Below are 21,831 nucleotides of genomic sequence, written 5' to 3'. Positions count from 1 at the left end.
CGTGTGCCCTATGAATGCTCATTAGGAGTTGTGTGCTCAATGAATGCTCATTAGGAGTTGCATGCCCTATGAATGCTCATTAGGAGTTGCATGCCCCATGCGTGCCCTATGAATTTTATTTCATTTATTTAACTGGGCAAGTCAGTTAAGAACAAATTCTTATTTTCAATGACGGCCTAGGAACAGTTGCTCTGTTCAGGGGCAGAATGACAGAATGACCTTGTCAGCTCGGGGGTTTGAACTTGCAACCTTCCGGTTACTAGTCCAACGCTCTAACCACTAGGCTACCATGCCGAATGCTCATTAGGAGTTGTGTGCCCTATGAATGCTCATTAGGAGTTGTGTGCTCAATGAATGCTCATTAGGAGTGGTATGCCCTATGCATGCTTTTCCCAAGATTGCTGTTGACGCATATCCCCCGGTTTGTTATTGGGGTGAAATTAGTCTCCACTTTTGTGGATTGGGGTGATCAGTCCTTGGTTCTAAATATTTGGGAAGATGCCAGAGCTGAGGATGATGTTAAAGAGTTTAAGTTTAGTGGATACCATCAACCCTACAGGCCTTTTTGGGTTGGAGGGTGTGTATTTTGTCCTGGTAGTTCATTCAATGCAATTGGAGAATCCATTGGGTTCTGGTAGTCTTTAATAGTTGATTCTAAGATTTGCATTAGATCATGCATATGTTTTTGCTGTTTGTTCTTTGTTATAGATCCCCCAAAATTGGAGAAGTGTTTTATCCATACATCTCCATTTTGGATAGATAACTCTTCGTGTTGTTGTTTGTTTAGACATTTCTAATTTCCAAGCCCCCAGAAAGACAGGGCAGGCAGAGCTGACTTCAGGCAATGTGTGTGGCAGAACGGGCTCCAGCCAACGATGGCACCAGTAGACCAATCAATAGAGGGATTGTGTCGCTGGAGCCAAGAGAATCTCAATATCACGGGAACCTTCGGAGACTCAATTAGCAGGAATTGGATCGTCTCGCTGTTGTTCCTCGACATTCATAGGTTGATGGGGGTGTTATCGTGGGTGAGCCGGCCTATAGAGCGCCCGTCCAGCGCTCTAATATCCATGGGAATGGAGAAGGGTTGAGTGGGGATGCAAAGCTCAGACGTCAGGGTAACGTCCATAAGGCTCATATCGGCCCCCGAGTCGATGAGAGACTTGGACTGGTCGCACCACAGCAGGATGGCATGGAGAGGGGGGCGAGTAGGGGGAGAAGCAACATTATCCTTAAGACCCACCAGAGTACTCATTCCTACAAATGAGCAAGGTCTCTTGAAGGGACAGGTAGACACATAATGACCAGCAGTACCGCAATACAGACTACTCTGGGTGTTAAGTCTTCCTACGCATCCGGCTGGAGACAGCCTAGCCCTGCCGAGCTGCATTAGCTCGGGAAGAGGTAAATCGGCAGTCTTCGGAGGCTCTTGGAGGAACTTGGGTAAGCTTGGATCCTCTCGGGGACGTAGATGTCAGGGACTTCCGGAGTTCATCAGATGCAAAGTGGGATCCTTGAATGAGTGATTGGAACTGCAATCAGACCTCTTCTCCCTCCTACGTTCCTGTAGCCGTCCATCGATCCGGATGGTTAAGGCGATGAGTGAGTCGAGATCTGTTGATCTGTTGGTAGTTCTCGGGCTGCAAGCTCGTCCTTTACTTCCTCTGATGATCCGTGCAGAAAAGTGTCGAACAGCGCTCTGGGTTCCAGGCACCCTCCTCTGCTAGCGTGAGGAAATTCATCGCATAGTCTGTCACACTGAGGGAGTCCTGCCAAAGCTGGAGTAGCTTCCAGATTGGGTGGGCTATTTACAGATGGACTATGTACAGCTGCAGCGATCGGTTAGCTGCTCAGATAGCAGATGTTAAAGTTAGTGAGGGAAATATAAGTCTCTAGCTTCAGCGATTGTTGAAATTCGTTCCAGTCACTGGCAGCAGAGAACTGTAAGGAAAGGCGGCCAAAGGAGATGTTGGCTTTTGGGATGACCAGTGAGATTTACCTGCTGGAGCGCGTGCTACAGGTGGGTGTTGTTATCGTGACCAGTGAGCTGAGATAAGGCGGCGCTTTACCTAGCATAGGCTTATAGATGATCTGCAGCCAGTGGGTCTATGTAGCGAGGGCCAGCCGACTAGAGCATACAGATCACAGTGGTGGGTAGTATAAGGGGCTTTGGTAACAAAACGGATGGCACTGTGATAGACTGCATCCAGTTTGCTGAGTAGAGTATTGGAAGCTATTTTGTAAATGACATCGCCGAAGTCGAGGATCGGTAGGAGAGTCCGTTTTACGAGGGTAAGTATGGCGGTGTGAGTGAATGAGGCTTTGTTGCGAAATAGAAAGCCGATTCTAGATTTGATTTTGGATTGGAGATGTTTAAAATGTGTCTGGAAGGAGAGTTTACAGTCTAGCCAGACACCTAGGTATTTGTAGTTGTCCACATATTCTAGGTCAGAACCATCCAGGGTAGTGATGCTACTCGGGCGGGCGGGTCCGGGCAGTGAATGGTTGAAAAGCATGAATTTTAGTTTTAGTAGCGTTTAAGAGCAGTTGGAGGCCACGGAAGGTGTGTACGGCCGGCCGACTGTTGGTCCCAAATGGCCGTAGCCCAGGCGGAGGCCCTCGCAGACATCAGCGTGATGAGGTCTTAGAATGGTCCGAGGGGAAGGAGGAAGGCTGACGAGGTCATGATGTTCCCATGACGACGGAACACTGAGCAAGAAACACCCGACAGGTGCCCGAGTCTCCATCGAAGCGCTCCGGGTTAGGTAAGCGGGGTTCCATGGAAACCGGGATGATGGTGCTGCTACCAGCTGGGTTACTGAGGATCTGGGAGTTTATCGTCATGGGAGGCTGCCTCGTAGACAACCCACGGAATTGCTACCGCAATGTGTCCAATGCTAGGTTGTGCCGTTCGGCCACGGCCTGGAACCTTTCCATCAGACCGTGAAGCAACTCCTTGTGTCTACCAATGGTGGCTCCTTGGGAGGAGATGGCATTGCGGAGCTGGTCCAAGTCTGCTGGGTCAGTCATGGCCAGTTTGTCCTATCACGTTTCAGGTAAGTCCCAAATGCAGACTGTGTCTAAGTAACAATGTTTATTAAAGTAACAGGGGCAGGTAAACGACAGGTCAAGGCAGGCAGGGGTCGATAATCCAGAGTAGTGGGGATAAGGTACAGGACGGCAGGCAAGTTCAGGGTCAGGTCAGGCAGAGGTCGGTAATCCAGAGTAGTGGGGATAAAGTACAGGACGGCAGGCAGGCTCAGGTCAGGCAGAGGTCGGTAATCCAGAGTAGTGGGGATAAGGTACAGGACGGCAGGCAGGCTCAGGTCAGGCAGAGGTCGGTAATCCAGAGTAGTGGGGATAAGGTACAGGACGGCAGGCAGGCTCAGGTCAGGCAGAGGTCGGTAATCCAGAGTAGTGGGGATAAGGTACAGGACGGCAGGCAGGCTCAGGTCAGGCAGAGGTCGGTAATCCAGAGTAGTGGGGATAAGGTACAGGACGGCAGGCAGGCTCAGGGTCAGGCAGAGGTCGGTAATCCAGAGTAGTGGGGATAAGGTACAGGACGGCAGGCAGGCTCAGGGTCAGGGTGGGCAGAAAAGGTCAAAAACAGGAAAAACAGGAACAATCAAGAGACAGGAACAGAGGGGAAAATAAGACAAGGAGACAAGCACAAAGACCGGTGAAACAGATCAGGGCGTGACAGTATTTCTGTATTGTTTTAGTGATTCACTAAAATGATTTTGGTTGCACAGGTTTCTCAATTTTTTTCTTATATTTTTGCATTCTTCATCAAACCATTTGTCATTGTTGTTCGTTTTCTTAGGTTGTCTACTTGACATTTTTAGATGTGACAGGGAAGCTGAGAGGTCAAATATACTGTTTAGGTTTTCTACTGCCAAGTTTACACCGCTAGTACAGTGGAACATTTTTTGTCCAGGAAATCGTCTATGTCACATTCTGACCTTTATTTCCTTTGTTTTGTCATTATTTAGTATGGTCAGGGCGTGAGTTGGGGTGGGCAGTCTATGTTTGTTTGTCTATGATTTGGGTATTTCTATGTTTCGGCCAAGTATGGTTCTCAATCAGAGGCAGGTGTCATTAGTTGTCTCTGATTGAGAATCATACTTAGGTAGCCTGGGTTTCACTGTGTGTTTGTGGGTGATTGTTCCTGTCTCTGTGTTTGCACCAGATAGGGCTGTTTTAGGTTTTCACTTTTCTTGTTTTGTTAGTCTGTTCATGTATAGTTGTCTTTATTAAAGAACCATGAATAGAAATCACGCTGCGTTTTGGTCCGCCTCTCCTTCAACTCAAGAGAACCGTTACAGTCTATAAGTGATTGAATTTGTTGTTGTCTAATTGTTTTTTCGTAGATTTCCACATTATTTTCCTTCCATCAATAGCATTTCTTAAAATGATTTGGTTTATTTGGCTTTGATGCCTCATGATTGAGTATTGCTCTGTTCATGTGATTATGCTGTGATCTGATTGGGATGTCAGTGGGCTGACTGTGAACGTTCTGAGAGACTCTGGGTTGAGGTCAGTGATACAAGTAGTCTACAGTACTACTGCCAAGAGATGAGCTATAGGTGTACCTACCGTAGGAGTCCCCTCGAAGCCTACCATTGATTATGTACATACCCAGCGGCCAACAGAGCTGCAGGAGTTGTGACCCGTTTATGTTGGTTATGTTGTTTTAGTTGTGCCTAGGGGGGGTATATGGGGGAAGGAATGCTGTCATCTCCAGGTAGGTGTTTGTGGTCTCTCTCTCTCCACTTGTTCATTTTATCCATGTTTTACTGTGTTCCTCTGTAAGTCAGGCACCCTGCAGAGTCTTGGGCCCTCCAAAATAAATGAAAGTCTCAGTGCGTCAGTTGTGGGCTACATTCTCAGTGTCTTTTTTGCAAAGATCTCAGGGACTAGGTCCACATCATCACTAAAGCTGAGAGAGATGCAATAACGCCAGATTTATCACTGTTTTTACACTCTAATTTGTCCCTTATCCAACAGAAGGGACAAATAAATAAAACATCCCCTTGTCCTCTCTCCTCTCCTCTCCTCCTCTCCTCTCCTCCCCTCCACTCCCCTCTTCTCTCCTCTCCTGTATTCATATATCCTCTCTGCTGGTAGGAAGAGACTAGAGTGTCAGTCTCAAGAGTAGAGCGCCAGTCTTGCCCTGCCTCTCTCCTCTTCACTTCTCACCCTCCCTCGTGCCTCTCCTCTCCTCCCCTTCCCTCCACTCCCCTCTTCTCCTCTCCTCCCCTCCACTCCCCTCTTCTCCTCTCCTCTCCTGTCTTCATATATCCGCTCTGCTGGTAGGAAGAGACTAGAACGTCAGTCTCGAGTAGAGCGCCAGTCTTGTCCTGCCTCTCTCCTCTTCACCTCTCACCCTCCCTCGTGCCTCTCCTGCTGCCTCGCTTCGCCTGCCGTTACTTTAGCTAGACTCTGGGGGTGCCGTTCTTCATCTCTCAAATTAAATGGGGTGCAAGTGCGCTCGGTCGCTTCACCAAGTTTGAAATAATCATGAGTGATTATCCCTCTCTTTCTCTGTCAAGCTTTCGATTGCTACTGCTCACTCTTAGTAGCTTTATTAGAAAAAAATAAGTAGAAAATATATATAGAAATAAAACAACGTCCACTTCCAACAATTTAAATATCAAGTAACTAAAGTGTTTTGTTTTTATTCAGTGACGATAGAAAGTCCGCAAACTGAGAGTGGAAAGTTAACTCTGATTCTTCCTTACCACTTATCCAGTGAAACTGGCTGTGAAGTGTAGCTTCTCCAAGGAGTGCTGAGGGTCGTTTGCGCTGGTTCAAATTCCAATTTTCCAGTTTGAATCCCCAATTTTCCAGTTTGAAGTCCAATCTCATGGAGTTGCCTCCTGGACGATGGGGTCCACTCTATTCCAGCTCTAATCTCCAACGTCAATGGACTGATTTGAATCCAAATGATTCCCAGTCCACTTATAATGAGGTGGGTGTAAGTGCCTAGGATCAATCAAAATCTCATCTAGATATTGGATTTATTAGTCATGGCCTGACCTCCTAGCATCAGAAAACACTACGTACCCACCGAAGAGCTGGAGATGAAGTTGGCCTGACCTAGCATCAGAAAACACTACGTTCTCATCGGAGAGCTGGAGATGAAGTTGGCCTGACCTAGCATCAGAAAACACTACGTTCTCATCGGAGAGCTGGAGATGAAGTTGGCCTGACCTAGCATCAGAAAACACTACGTTCTCATCGGAGAGCTGGAGATTAGGTTGGAAATCATGATAGTGCGAGGTTACAGTATAAAGTTGACCATGCATTTCAAGAAGGGGCAGAACGCCCAACCATATATCAACTATAGGACATAGAGCGATACGTTTCACCTAAGCAGCTAACTTCGAGACATTTGCTATGAAATCATTCACACTTAATCAAGCATACAGTCAAAAGTTTGGACACACTTATTCTTTCCAGGGTTTTTAGTATGTAGTAATCATGTAGTAATCATGTAGTAATCATGTAGTAACCAAAAAAAATTGTAAAACAAAACAATATAAATTTGAGAATCTTCAAAGTAGCCACCCGTGGTCTTGATGACAGCTTTGCACACTCTTTCCAATCAGTTGTGTTGTGACAAGGTAGGGTTGGTATACAGAAGACATCCCTATTTGGTTACAAGACCAAGACCATATTATGGCAAGAAAACCTCACATAAGCAAAGAGAAACAACAGTCCATCATTACTTTAAGACATAAAGGTCAGTCAATCTGGAACATTTCTAGAACTTTTAAAGTTTCTTCAAGTGCAGTTGCAAAAACCATCAAGCGCTATAATGAAACTGGCTCTCGTGAAGACCGCCACGTGAAAGGAAGACTCAAGAGTTACCTCTGCTGCAGAGGATAAGTTCATTAGAGTTAACTGCACCTCAGATTGCAGTCCAAATAAATGCTTCACAGAGTTCAAGTAACAGACACATCTCAACATCAACTGTTCAGAGGAGACTGCATGAATCAGGCCTTCATGGTTGAATTGCTGCAAAGAAACCACTACTAAAGGACACCAATGATAAGAAGAGACTTGCTTTGGCCAAGAAACACGAGCAATGGACATTAGACCTGTGGAAATCTGTCCTTTGGTCTGATTAGTCCACATTTGAGATTTTTTGTTCCAACCGCAGTGTCTTTGTGAAATGCAGAGAAGGTGAAGAGATGACGTCTGCATGTGTGGATCCCACTGTGAAACATGGAGGAGGTGGTGTTATGTTGTGGGGGTGCTTTTCCGGTGACACTGTATGTGATTTATTTCGAATTGGTGGTACTGAAAATTGACAAACAGTTGGACAGACCATCTGAAATAAAATGTGTCATATTTCCCAAAGTTATCACACTGCAGAAACAACGCAATCATCCCTCTCATCCTAATGGCTCCGAAGACTCCACCCTACAGCAACCGTAGATCTATATTTCATTCTCAAACTCGGCCACGGAGCCACAAAATAGATTTCACTTGGCATCCAACAAAGCAGTTGAAAAGCTAAAAAAGGCCCACATGAGATGCTTCTCTTCTCTGTGTGAAACAACAGTATTCAGCAGCCGTTGAATCAAGACAAGCAGCAGTCTGGGGGATTCCATGGCTGCTTCTGCCTTACTGACGGCCCCCATCTTGAGGGGGAGGGGGGGGGGGGGCGTGTGAGGGGGGGGGGAAGTGTGTGAGGGGGAGGCGTGTGAGGGGGAGGTGTGTGAGGGGGGAAGCGTGTGAGGGGGGAAGCGTGTGAGGGGGGAAGCGTGTGAGGGGGAGGCGTGTGAGGGGGGAAGTGTGTGAGGGGGGAAGTGTGTGAGGGGGAGGCGTGTGAGGGGGAGGCGTGTGAGGGGGGAAGTGTGTGAGGGGGGAAGTGTGTGAGGGGGGAAGTGTGTGAGGGGGAAGTGTGAGAGGGGGAAGTGTGAGGGGGGAAGTGTGTGAGGGGGGAAGTGTGTGAGGGGGAGGTGTGTGAGGGGGAAAGTGTGTGAGGGGGAAGTGTGAGAGGGGGAAGTGTGAGAGGGGGAGGTGTGTGAGGGGGGAAGTGTGTGAGGGGGGAAGTGTGTAGGGGGGAAGTGTGTGAGGGGGGAAGTGTGTGAGGGGGGAAGCGTGTGAGGGGGAGGCGTGTGAGGGGGAGGCGTGTGAGGGGGGAAGTGTGTGAGGGGGGAAGTGTGTGAGGGGGAGGCGTGTGAGGGGGAGGCGTGTGAGGGGGAAGCGTGTGAGGGGGGAAGTGTGTGAGGGGGGAAGTGTGTGAGGGGGGAAGTGTGTGAGGGGGAAGTGTGAGAGGGGGAAGTGTGAGAGGGGGGAAGTGTGTCAGGGGGGAAGTGTGTGAGGGGGGAAGTGTGTGAGGGGGGAAGTGTGTGAGGGGGGAAGTGTGTGAGGGGGGAGGTGTGTGAGGGTGGAAGTGTGTGAGGGGGGAAGCGTGTGAGGGTGGAAGTGTGTGAGGAAAGATAAGTCATAATTTTACTGGAAGGGGTGTGAGGTAGACACAAACGTATGCTGACACACACACACACACACACACACACACACACACACACACACACACACACACACACACACACACACACACACACACACACACACACACACATTCAGGCCAGCCCCTTCTGGATTGCATTTAGTTTTACTTCCTGTGTCAAGTGCTCTTTCATATTACTGATCAGCAGACACTGTAAGGTTAGAGTGGAGGGTAAACATCCTTACTGCAGTGCCCCAGAGATAAAGAGAGACATTCCTACTTCCCTATTACAATTCAGAACATGGTCCAAACCAAAGTCTCTCATCATACACTACTGTTAGGTTCTAATTCTCAGAGTAAATAACTCAACGGACACTAGAAAAGCTTAACCAAGTTGAATTCTTCCCAAAGGGTCGATACAGCTGCATTCAGACAACTACATTTGACACAAGCACTGATATTTAACCCTTTCTCCTAGGCTGAGTCTCCTCCTCCACATCTGTACAAGCACTGATATTTAACCCTTTCTCCTAGGCCAAGTCTCCTCCTCCACATCTGTACAAGCACTGATGTTTAACCCTTTCTCCTAGGCTGAGTCTCCTCCTCCACATCTGAACAGCCATTGCATCCCTGTTGCTAGACAGAACCTTATCGTGATATCTGTTCTTCCTCACTTCATCTGACCTGACCTCTACCCCAAAGTGCTCACTCCTCCCCAACTCAAGGCTGTCATGGTGATTGATACCAGACTGTGTCTCTTCTCCTCCCAGAGGATCCCTGATGGCTAACAATAACATATCCTGACATGATGTAAACGTTATACATTATCCTCTATCCCTCAGTGACATTTTTATTTTCTAAGTTCTCCACCCGTCTCCCCTACACATTCCAAACCCATCTGGCTCCTACAGTTAACCATTCACTTCTGATTATAACAATGTTCCATGTTTAACCCAGAATCTAACACTACAGATAGCCATGCTAGAAAGGACAAAACCCGGCAAGCCAAGTATATTACATATGTGTATTCTCAATCTAGAATTAGAGTTATGTCTAAGGTCAGGGAGCACGGCCAGATCGCGACGGTCATCTTTCAGAGCGGAAAATATTGGGTGCAGGTGTGGGTGACCGCAGCACTGCCTGAACAGAATAGGATGAGGAATTACGAGGGTTATGGTATGGGGAGTTGTGGCTGTATTTCAGACAGGCATAATGTGGTAGCCGCACGTCGTCCTTGGGAGAAATAACAGACGTGTTCCCTGGCTACAGAGCAGATTAAATATCTTAAATATAGAGATATTTGTAGAGAACATGCAGAGATACTTTGAGAACTTGGGACTATAAGGTTCTTTCTGCAAAAATATTATTCTGAGATAATTGGCTTTAAAGTTCCAAACCCTCAGTGGTTTGAATGGTGACAGCGATTTTTATCTTGTATATGTTGGAATTAACAACAAGAACTGGGGAATATATAATACTAAACTCAGCAAAAAAAGAAACGTTCCTTTTTCAGGACCCTGTCTTTCAAAGATCATTCGTAAATATCCATGCTTATTTCCCATGCTTGTTCAATGAACCATAAACCTGTGGAATTGTCATTAAGACACAAACAGCTTACAGACGGTAGGCAATTAACTTCACAGTTATGAAAACTTAGGACACTAAAGAGGCCTTTCTACAGACTCTGAAAAACACCAAAAGAAACATGCCCTGGTCCCTGCTCATCTGCGTGAACGTGCCTTAGGCCTGCTGCAAGGAGGCATGAGGACTGCAGGTGTGGCCAAGGCAATAAATTGCAATATCCGTACTGTGAGACGCTGTCACGAATCTCGCCGAAGATGGTGCCTCTTCCTGTTCGGGCGGCGCTCGGCGGTCGTCGTCGCCGGCCTATTAGCTGCCATCGATTCCCTTTCTGTTTGTTCCTGTCTTTGTGTTTGTTGTCACCAGATAGGCTGTTTAGGTTTTCGCACGTTTATTGTTTTGTTAGTTTATTCATGTATAGTTTTCTTCATTAAAAAAACATGAATAACCACCACGCTGCATTTTGGTCCGCCTCTCCTTCACCTCAAGAAAACCGTTACAGACGCCTATGACAGCGCTACAGGGAGACGCGAGGACAGAGATGCGAGGACGGACAGCTGATCGTCCTCGCAGTGGCAGACCACGTGTAACAACACCTGCACAGAATCGGTACATCCGAACATCACACCTGCGGGACAGGTACAAGATGGCAACAACAACTGCCCGAGTTACACCAGGAACCCACAATCCCTCCATCAGTTTTTTTTATTTCACCTTTATTTAACCAGGTAGGCTAGTTGAGAACAAGTTCTCATTTGCAACTGCGACCTGGCCAAGATAAGGCATAGCAGTGTGAACAGACAACACAGAGTTACACATGGAGTAAACAATTAACAAGTCAATAACACAGTAGAAAAAAGGGGAGTCTATATATACATTGTGTGCAAAAGGCATGAGAAGGTAGGCAAATAATTACAATTATGCAGATTAACACTGGAGTGATAAATGATCAGATGGTTATGTAAAGGTAGAGATAGAGATATTGGTGTGCAAAAGAGCAGAAAAATAAATAAATAAAAACAGTATGGGGATGAGGTAGGTGAAAATGGGTGGGCTATTTACCAATAGACTATGTACAGCTGCAGCGATCGGTTAGCTGCTCAGATAGCAGATGTTTGAAGTTGGTGAGGGAGATAAAAGTCTCCAACTTCAGCGATTTTTGCAATTCGTTCCAATCACAGGCAGCAGAGAACTGGAACGAAAGGCGGCCAAATGAGGTGTTGGCTTTAGGGATGATCAGTGAGATACACCTGCTGGAGCGCGTGCTACGGATGGGTGTTGCCATCGTAACCAGTGAACTGAGATAAGGCGGAGCTTTACCTAGCATGGACTTGTAGATGACCTGGAGCCAGTGGGTCTGGCGACGAATATGTAGCGAGGGCCAGCCGACTAGAGCATACAAGTCGCAGTGGTGGGTGGTATAAGGTGCTTTAGTGACAAAACGGATGGCACTGTGATAAACTGCATCCAGTTTGCTGAGTAGAGTGTTGGAAGCAATTTTGTAGATGACATCGCCGAAGTCGAGGATCGGTAGGATAGTCAGTGCTCAGACTGTCTGAAATAGGCTGTGAGAGGCTGGACTGAGGGCTTGTAAGGGCCTGTTGTAAGGCAGGTCCTGACCAGACATCACCGGCAACAACATCGCCTATAGGCACAAATCCACCGTCACTGGACCAGACAGGACTGGCAAAAAGTGCTCTTCACTGACGAGGCGGTTTTGTCTCACCAGGGGTGATGGTCGGATTCAAGTTTATCGTCGAAGGAATGAGCGCTACACCGAGGCTTGTACTATGCAGCGGGAACGATTTGGAGGTGGAAGGTCTGTCATGGGGCGGCAGGGTAGCCTAGTGGTTAGAGTGTTGGACTAGTAACCGAAAGGTTGCAAGTTCAAATCCCCGAGCTGACAAGGTACAAATCTGTCGTTCTGCCCCTGAACAGGCAGTTAACCAACTGTTCCTAGGCCGTCATTGAAAATAAGAATTTGTTCTTAACTGACTTGCCTAGTTAAATAAAGGTAAAAAAAAATATATATATATATATTTTTTTTTTAAATGGTCTGGGGTGGTGTGTCATAGCATCATCGCACTGAGCTTCTTGTCATTGCAGGCAATCTCAACGCTGTGCATTACAGGGAGGACATCCTATTCCCTCATGTGGTACCCTTCCAGCAGGCTCATCCTGACATGACCCTCTAGCATGAGAATGCCACGAGGCATACTGCTCTATCTGTGTGTGATTTCCTGCAAGACAGGAATGTCAGTGTTCTGCCATGGCCAGCATAGAGCCCACATCTCAATCCCATTGAGCACGTCTGGCACCTGTTGGATCGGTGGGTGAGGGCTAGGGACCTTCAACCCAGAAATGTCCGGGATCTTGCAGGTGCCTTGGTGGAAGAGTGGGGTAACATCTCATAGCAAGAACTGGCAAATCTGGTGCAGTCCATGAGGAGGAGATGCACTGCAGTACTTAATGCAGCTGGTGGCCACACCAGATACTGACTGTTACTTTTGATTTTGACCCCCCCTTTGTTCAGGGACACATTATTCAATTTATGTTAGTCACATGTCTGTGGAACTTGTTCAGTTTATGTCTCATCTGTTGAATCTTGTTATATTCATACAAATATTTACACATGTTAAGTTTGCAGTTGACAGTGAGAGGACGTTTCTTTTTTTGGCTTAGTTTATATAGGTAGAGAACATTCAACAGAACAAGGCTATGTCAATAACTACATTTCGACAAAAATACAGATATAACCTTATAGTCCCAAATACTCGAATTGCTGACTTGATTGTCAAACTGTAGCCTATAAGAAGTTAATACAGCACTGTCTTAGCCACACTTTTATTTTCAATATGTGTTAATCTTCCACTTAACCGACGATAACAACAAATACATAGTAATATATACAATACATATATAGTAATATATACAATACATATATAGTAATATATACAATAAATACATAGTAATATATACAATACATACATAGTAATATATACAATACATACATAGTAATATATACAATAAATACATAGTAATATATACAATACATACATAGTAATATATACAATAAATACATAGTAATATATACAATAAATACATAGTAATATATACAATACATACATAGTAATATATACAATACATACATAGTAATATATACAATAAATACATAGTAATATATACAATACATACATAGTAATATATACAATAAATACATAGTAATATATACAATAAATACATAGTAATATATACAATACATACATAGTAATATATACAATAAATACATAGTAATATATACAATACATACATAGTAATATATACAATAAATACATAGTAATATATACAATAAATACATAGTAATATATACAATAAATACATAGTAATATATACAATAAATACACAGTAATATATACAATACATACATAGTAATATATACAATAAATACATAGTAATATATACAATAAATACATAGTAATATATACAATAAATACACAGTAATATATACAATAAATACATAGTAATATATACAATAAATACATAGTAATATATACAATAAATACATAGTAATATATACAATACATACATAGTAATATATACAATAAATACATAGTAATATATACAATAAATACATAGTAATATATACAATACATACATAGTAATATATACAATACATATATAGTAATATATACAATAAATACATAGTAATATATACAATACATACATAGTAATATATACAATACATACATAGTAATATATACAATAAATACACAGTAATATATACAATAAATACATAGTAATATATACAATAAATACATAGTAATATATACAATAAATACATAGTAATATATACAATTTAACAGACGTGTTTATCCAATGTGACTTACAGTCATGCGCGCATCCATTTGACAAAGAATCAAACCTACAATCGTGGTGTTTCAAGCGAGAGCATGGCTTTACCAACTGAACCATACAGGACCATAGTTGTTCAGACAAACTATTCCCTAACTCCTTTGATAGTTATAATTCAGACAGCATATCCTGCTGATGATGCGCTTGACAGTGCGATTGGAATGGAATGACAGTGAGTGTGCTGCTGTACCTGCACATTTAGTTTAGCACCTTGTGTACAACAGAACCTAACATGACAGGATTCCAAACATCAGTTTAGTCTCCTCACCTCACTTAAAACCTTTTTCTGTTGTGGGCTAAATCAGGGTCTCACAGAGGGTTTCTTGATACCCAAATCTACTTTGAAACAAAAGTATACACCTCACACACAAAGTTATGGGCATAAAAAAAGAGAGCATGTCAGATATAGAGTTGGAATGTCTTATATTTTGAGTTTGCATCCTAAGATTACACTTTAAATAGATCATAGAAGACTGAAATATAACAAAGTCGTTTGACATAGAAACATCTGATTTTCGGCTGTAAAAAGAAAAGAGTTTGTTATAAACTGGGTGGTTCGAACCCTGAATGCTGATTGGCTGACAGCCGTGGTAGATCAGACCGTATGCCACGGGTATGACAAAACATTTATTTTTACTGCTCTAATTAAGTTGGTAACCAGTTTTCAATAGCAGTAAGGCACCTCTGGGGTTTGTGGTATATGACCAATATACCACGGCTAAGGGCTGTGTCCAGGCACTCCGCGATGCGTCGTGCATAACAACAGCACTTAGCCGTGGTATATTGGCCATAAACCATACACCCTCGTGCCTTATTGCTTAATTATACAATGATGAAAAATATGAATAACATCCCACTCATGAGGCCACCAGTCATTTGACTGCAGGAAAGGGTTCTAACCAGTTGCTGGATCGGTGTTAAAGGTATCACTGTAGAATTTCTCTAAACTCCCAAAACATGCTTTTCTACGTTCAACTGTTATGGGATCACCTGTATAAATAATGGATAAAAGTGTAAAGAGTCTACCCCAAAAGCCAGAAAATACTAGGACTAATTTCTGTTACATTAGATTACAATAGTCAATAGTGATATTTCCTGTCAAGTTCCATCCAGTCCTAGTACTCTTCTGTACAGTACGAAGGATGGAATCATGTGAACCTGAAGGCTGATCTCATAAAGACTGCGATGTCTTTCATCTCCAGGTGGGACGGGATGACACGGGATGACACGGGATGACACGGTGAATGAAAAAACCTGTTCTTCATCATTCTTTTCATTCTTTTACTTATGTTCTCTTTCCCTCGCCTCTCCTCCTTCTCCCCCTCTCCCCTCTCCTCAGATAGGACACTTCAGATGAATGAAAAGCGAGGGAGAAGATAAGGTGAGGGAAAGGTGTAGAATCTTTCTCTCGCTCTCTTTCTCTCCTCCTCCTCCTCTCCCCTTGCTTTTCATTCATCTTGAATAGCCCAGTGTGAATTAGCATGTGCTAGCAGCATTAGCCAAGCAGAGGCAGATGTGAGCCTCTCTCTCCGCACAGCCAGATTTTGGAGCATCAAGTCGAGTGAATCCAAGACTTTTATCTTCTTTAATTATGCTAATCATATGCCACAGCTATTTCTTATCAAGACAGAGGGAGATGTGTTTTTTCCCCCTCTCTCACTCAGGAATCTGAGAAGAGGCTCCACCAGCAAACAGCAGGTTTTCAAAGATAACCCCAACATTCTATGGAGACATATAGGAAAACACATGCACTCCATCAGCCTGACTCTAACTGGACTACACCAATACCCCCCCCCCCCCTCCCCCATCGTTTCCCATCTTTCTTCATGACATAGAATGACCTTTAACGTACAGAACAGCAATCTGATCGCTTCTTCACCCCATTATATCAAGTCTAATCAATTGATCTAGGATGAAAGGTCAATGTATTTGGGTCTATGGGAAAGCATTGTGTGTGGTAAAAAGAGGCACACTCCTCTACCTATTTATTTGGACAGTGAAGCTACAACTTTTAATTTGGCTCTATACTCCAGCATTTCGGATTTGAAATCAGACGTTTCATATGAGGTCGACAGTACAGAATGTCACCTTTTATTTCGGGATATTTTCATACATCTCTGTTTTACCGTTTAGAAATGAACCCACTTTATGTGTCTCGTCCCCCCCAGTCTGAAGTTTTACAAGTGTTTGGACAAATTTACCCATATGTGTATTAAAGCAGTCAAAAGTTTAGTGCTTGGACTAAAATTCATAGCACGCAAAGACGACATAAAGCTTGTGACTACAAACTTGTTGAATGCATTGGCAGTTTGTTTTGGTTGTGTTTCAGATTATGTTGTGCCCAATAGAAATGAATGGTAAATTAAGGTATTGTGTCAATTTGGAATCACTTTTATTGTAAATAAGAATATAATGTTTCTGAACACTTCTACATTAAAGATCCAGTGCAGTCAAAATTCAGTTTTAGCTGTGTTTTATATCATATTGTTACAACAGCTGATGAAACCAACAGTGTAAAAGTCTGAAAACATTTGATCGGTGTTATTTCCTGACAGTTTCTGGATGAAAATCCAATCTACACAGGACCTTCTAATCAGCACCTCGGCGTGGGCGGGAGTTTCACCATTGGTAAATGAGTTAATAGACCAATAAGAAAGAGAGTTCTAAACCTCTCTGCCAATAACAGCTCGTTTTCATTTTTCCCTTCCCAACTCAGACCAGTCTCAAACAGTCCTAAGGAAAAAAAATGCTTGAGATTTTTTTCTTCTTTCCCTATTACAGTAAGGTACTTAATTGTAACCCAGAAATGATTTAATAGTGGCATAAAAACGACTACTGTAAATGTGGATGCTACCATGATTACGGATAATCATGAATGAATCATGAATAATGATGAGTGAGAAAGCTATAAAGGCACAAAGCTCATACCCCCGAAAAAATGCTAACCTCTCACAATTACTAATATTAGAGGAGGTTAGCATTTCTTGGGGGGGGGGGGGGGGGGGTATGCTATTTAAATGCCTTTCCCACTCATCATTATACAAGATTCGTTCTAGAGTATCTGTGACAAGGGAAGCATCCACATGAATGTAGAAGTGATCAGAAACATATTGTTGTTATTTACAATGAAAGTGACTCAAACCATTATTTGCCATTCACTTCTATTAGGGCACAACATCATCTGAAACACAACCAAAGCTATTCGTTCCAAAGTAAAACAGTGTCCGAGGACAATGTTATGGGCCATTGGCAAAACAATACATAAATAGTTTTTTTTGGCCGTGTATTTTAGGAAGGGAAAGAGGGATGGCTACACACAGAATGTGGGTTAGAAAATATATATTTTCTCTCTCTCCGTGGAACATAATTCTGCAGATGACATCCAAAGTTAAAAATGCTCCTACATATCACGGTGCTGCGGGCAGTGTTCCCATCAACCCTCGACCACACACTAAAGTTGATAGTGCTATTAAACCATGACCCAGCCGAGGGTACACTCCATACAGCCTATTGGAGAACAGAGTGGATATCAAACCAAGGTGGTCATAAATCATGAGCTGCTCGGTTAATGGGAAACCAGCGAAAAGATGACTCAAAGTCAAGGCTTCTCGCGGCACGCAGAGGGGGGTAATTGGGAGGATAGTATTCAACAGTACAGATTAGCCTGTCGTGCTTATTCACCTTCCCTCTGCTACCCCCTCCAGTACCCCCGCGAACAACACAGTACCTAGAGAACTCTGATCGAAAGCTGTCAAACTAAATCTCCACACCGTCAGTTTTATATATATGTTACTACGGCAACACATGTCGTTAGCCTGCCTGTCTGCCTGTCACCATGGCTGGAGGCTAGGAGCTGATAGCACCGTACTTTGTGTGCTAAGGAAATATATGATGTTGTTTAGTAGAGAGGGTGTGAACAGACTGTTGTTAGACATTTCTGTGAACCAATTGAACTCCTGAATTTTGCCGTGTCAACACCATCACTCGGTTGCCTTTCGGCATGTTGAGATTGCTCATGTAGTGCGAATACTTCGTGTTGATTCTTACCTGCAGTGAAGTTGTAATTCACCGAAAATCCAATCGCCTCCAGTTCGCCATCAGAAACAAATTTTACCCAGAGGTACCGTCCACTGCTCCTGATGAAGGGAGGGATCGTCTGGCCACAGTAACGTCCGATTACTGGGGAGAAGCCAAAGGGGCCGTCCCGCACCTCAATGTTGTCAAATTTACATTCCCATGAAGGCTCGATAGAATACCTCTCATTAAAGAACAGATGAATGCACAGCCTGGGAGGAGCTGGAGGAGACAAGAGAGAATAGATAACACAGATAGTGAATATAATGCTCATACTCTTTATCGTATATCTAGCTATATTACATAATGCTGTAGGCCTATAGTGGCACAGCGGCTCCTGAGTAGCGCAGCGGTCTAAGGTACTGCATCTCAGAGCTTGAGGCGACACTACAGACACCCTGGTTCGAATCCAGGTTGTATCCTAACTGGCAGTGATTGGGAGTCCCATAGGGTGGCACACAATTGGCCCAGCGTCGTCTGGGTTTGGCTGGTGTAGGCCGTCATTGTAAATAAGAAATTGTTTTAAACTGGCTAGTTAAATAAGGCATGTAACACATGGCGAACACGGCATTAAGTAGTGTGATATTAAGATTAATTCATTTTGAATAATTTAGCTTTGCAATGTAGATAGATGCACACTGTATGTTGTCTTGGAGTGACCTGAATGAACCACTAATAAAACCCAATCTGTTGTGACTTTTTTGGAACCGGTGAAACACATTCCAAGTATTTCAAACAAGCATCTTCTATTTCTATCCTAATTATCAGTATGGGTAAAGTCTGGTTGCCTCCTTCCACCATGCTGATCTCACCAGCTTACATTCGGTCAGGTCAGGATGGTGGAACAGGCTAACAGTCTGGACCATCATCCACATCTATAAATCCAGTTCAGTCTAGTACAAACCAGATAATATAGTTCTAGTATAGTTCCTCCAGTCCAGCAATAGTCTCTCAATAGAAATGCTCTTTCGTGTATTCATTTTTGTTAATATCATCAGGGCCGTAACCTAATCTCCCCCCACTGATGAATCAAATATAAACCTCCCGGGAACTTAAATTAAACGTCTGAGATTGCAACTCGCCGTCTGATTTCATTACCATCGTCAGACAAACATCAACAGCACAGCAACTGAACTGGCCAATCCCATCAGTTCTACTATGAACACACCTCAACAGCTGGTCCAGATTTCTCTCTGAAACATGAGGAGAGACATCCATCCACAGAGCAACTTCAGCCCAACCACATTCACTGACGCCTGAACTCAAGGAGACAAACGAGCAGTTTAACAGACACATGGTTTTGATTTCTCGCCTGGATCTAAGATGATAAAGATTAAGGTTCCTGAAACACTATTTCAGAGTCTGATTTCAGTGCTAAAAGGCTATAAAAATCAAGGGACCAAACTCTGTTTTTGTTATTCCTGCCGTTGAATTGAAAAAAAAATGCACTATTTGTTTAGAGGATGGCATCTATTGATCTGAACAAATGCCATAAATGGCTTTACATTGAGAAAAGTTAGTTACTGTGCCAACTATTCACCTTCAATGATGTAAACACACTCTATTCCTGGGGGGTATTTGCTGGGGTAGTTGGGAGAAGTGAACAGTCCGCCGTCTCCTTCCTTCACCCAGGTGCCACATTGACCTGCAGGCTTCACTCCCGAATTGTTCTTCACTGAAAACCCAATAGCAGAGTGAAGTTGATTATATAGATATATAGAAATATAGAGAGAAATATAAAGAGAGAGAGAGAGAGAGAGAGAGAGAGAGAGAGAGTAGAGTAGTGATAGTGCTAGAGTGCCTTACGTGCTTCCTTCTTCGTTGCCCCAGACAACCCAAGTATGAGTAGACTTGCAACAACTGCAACAAGATAAGCACATTCATTTTGTTTTGTGAATAATACAAATGTCTTTATTTGCATTCATTCAACATAGATGTAGGCTAGGCCTATGACATAATACTCTGAATAATTCCAAATATTGCATTTATCGTGCATGGCTAGAGTGTTACATTGCCCTTTTTAAAAGGGTTTTTTAAATCAAAAGATGTCATTTGGAAACAATTGACTGTCCAAAGTTCCTCAACTTTTTTGAATAGAATTGGACGCGGAACGAACAGACAAACATACACACCTATTACACTGTACCATAGATCAGACCCGGGCAACACATAACTAGGCTTTAATGCCCTATTCATCAAACACATTGAAAACATATTCACCCGCAGACTTCAGGCTATACCATAATGTATCTGCATGTAATGCTATGGAAAAATAGCCAACGTATGCTGCTTTAATAGTACAGTAGATGCCATACAAATTGTTAAGGGGTATGGTTGCATGAATATCACATTCGTTACACATCTCCCACTATACGTGAATTGACAGCTATAAGCAACCAGAATTCTACGTCAACTCATAAAATCATGAATATTGGGCTAGCCTAAGCTACACAAAAGAAGGTATTCGAGGAAGGCGCAAGGCAGTGTATTATGTTCAATAGAAGTGACTTACCGTGAAGGAGGCTGTGCCCATATACCATGTCTGTACCTTTCACAGAGGGCTTTAGACTCAACTAATTCCATTTAGATAAAGGAATACTTCAAGAGAAAACGATTCAATTCTAAGGTAGATGCAAAATGTACAGCAAACCGCAATACCATTCCACCTTCCCAAAAATAAAATAGAAATGTATACAATTGATAACCTGGCAAATGTCTTCCTCGCAGTTCTAATTTATTGAATGAGAATATCAAAATTCCAGAGAGAGAAAAATCGCAACTACTAGTCACCAGTTTCATATAAAACCAAAAGAAAGTCTAAACATTTGCCCGAATTCCATCCAAATGGTTCCAGAACCTTTTGGTGCTTCTGCTGCACTGACCGGATGAATAGGTCCGTCATCAGCCTTCCCTGATCGCTGCACCTTTACAATCTTCCGATGAAACAGATTCAGGGTGAAAAAAACGGTAGCTTTAGTTGTTATTCTTCTATCCCTTTACCTGGAAACAAAAAAAATCCTAGTGGCGCGTGGGCATCCATCCTCCTAAACACATTCTCCGAACTGTTTGCACTGTTCCGCGATGCGTAAAGCCTCCGGCTATCAACTTAGATAACAAAAGTCGCAACGTGTTTATCTCATCCTTTCTTCATCTATTCCCTCAAGCTACAAGGAGTGTTCGTAGAGCAGTGTTTGTACAGCATCCTCCAGTCTACTCCGGCGACTGGCTGGTTTCTCACGCTCGCTCTCTCACGCTCGCTCTCTCTCTCTCTGCACCCACCAAGAAAGAGTTGATGCACATTATCGCATTCCTCCAACCGTTGGGTCATCTATTCGTTCCTCTAACAACTGGGCAAGCTTACAAACCACCTTCATTACAATTTTACCACACTCGTGCAAACAATACAGTACGAAAACGAAAACTAGGCTACTTTGTTTCACGAATATAATCTAACTTCCCCGATGTTAGCGCCACGGAGGAGTAGAAAAAAACTACCGGGAGGAGGTGGTTGTTTCTTTAAGACGCGCTCGCTCTTTCTCTCTGCAAGGAGACTGCAGAATCCAACACCTCAGTCGGCGGCACTCTGAGCGAAAATGTAAAAGGTGAACAGAAAAACGCACCCTGTGGGAGGAAATGGAAGAAACAAGCGAGAGCAGATAGATGTCAGGATACCGTAAACTATATCAGCAACTCCAGGTAGAAACACCTGACGTTTGGAATAGATTGAGTGACTATCTGCCTCCCGCCAACATGGCGAGGTCGGGTGGATTAGAATGTAGCATATGCATATGGACACCACA

At 43.5% G+C, this 21,831-nt stretch overlaps 1 protein-coding gene across 1 annotated transcript in view; it reads right to left on the bottom strand.

Annotated features, from left to right (window-relative positions):
- The window catches only part of LOC110489564 (neuropilin and tolloid-like protein 1), a 175,562-nt gene extending 154,023 nt beyond the window's left edge, over positions 1-21,539 (bottom strand). Inside the window, exons 1-4 of the mRNA XM_036943682.1 lie at positions 20,544-21,539; positions 19,838-19,891; positions 19,572-19,706; positions 18,005-18,253 (exon numbers count right to left, since the gene is read on the bottom strand). Coding sequence (XP_036799577.1) covers positions 18,005-18,253; positions 19,572-19,706; positions 19,838-19,891; positions 20,544-20,571 — 466 coding nt within the window. The 5' untranslated portion in view covers positions 20,572-21,539. The remainder of the gene's footprint in view (positions 1-18,004; positions 18,254-19,571; positions 19,707-19,837; positions 19,892-20,543) is intronic.
- Positions 21,540-21,831: the final 292 nt, after the last annotated feature.

Source organism: Oncorhynchus mykiss, chromosome 15 (genome assembly GCF_013265735.2).
Source record: "Oncorhynchus mykiss isolate Arlee chromosome 15, USDA_OmykA_1.1, whole genome shotgun sequence".
Lineage (NCBI taxonomy): Eukaryota > Metazoa > Chordata > Actinopteri > Salmoniformes > Salmonidae > Oncorhynchus > Oncorhynchus mykiss.
Note: the sequence above shows the minus strand (reverse complement) of the source record. Positions and strands in the feature narration are given on the sequence as shown.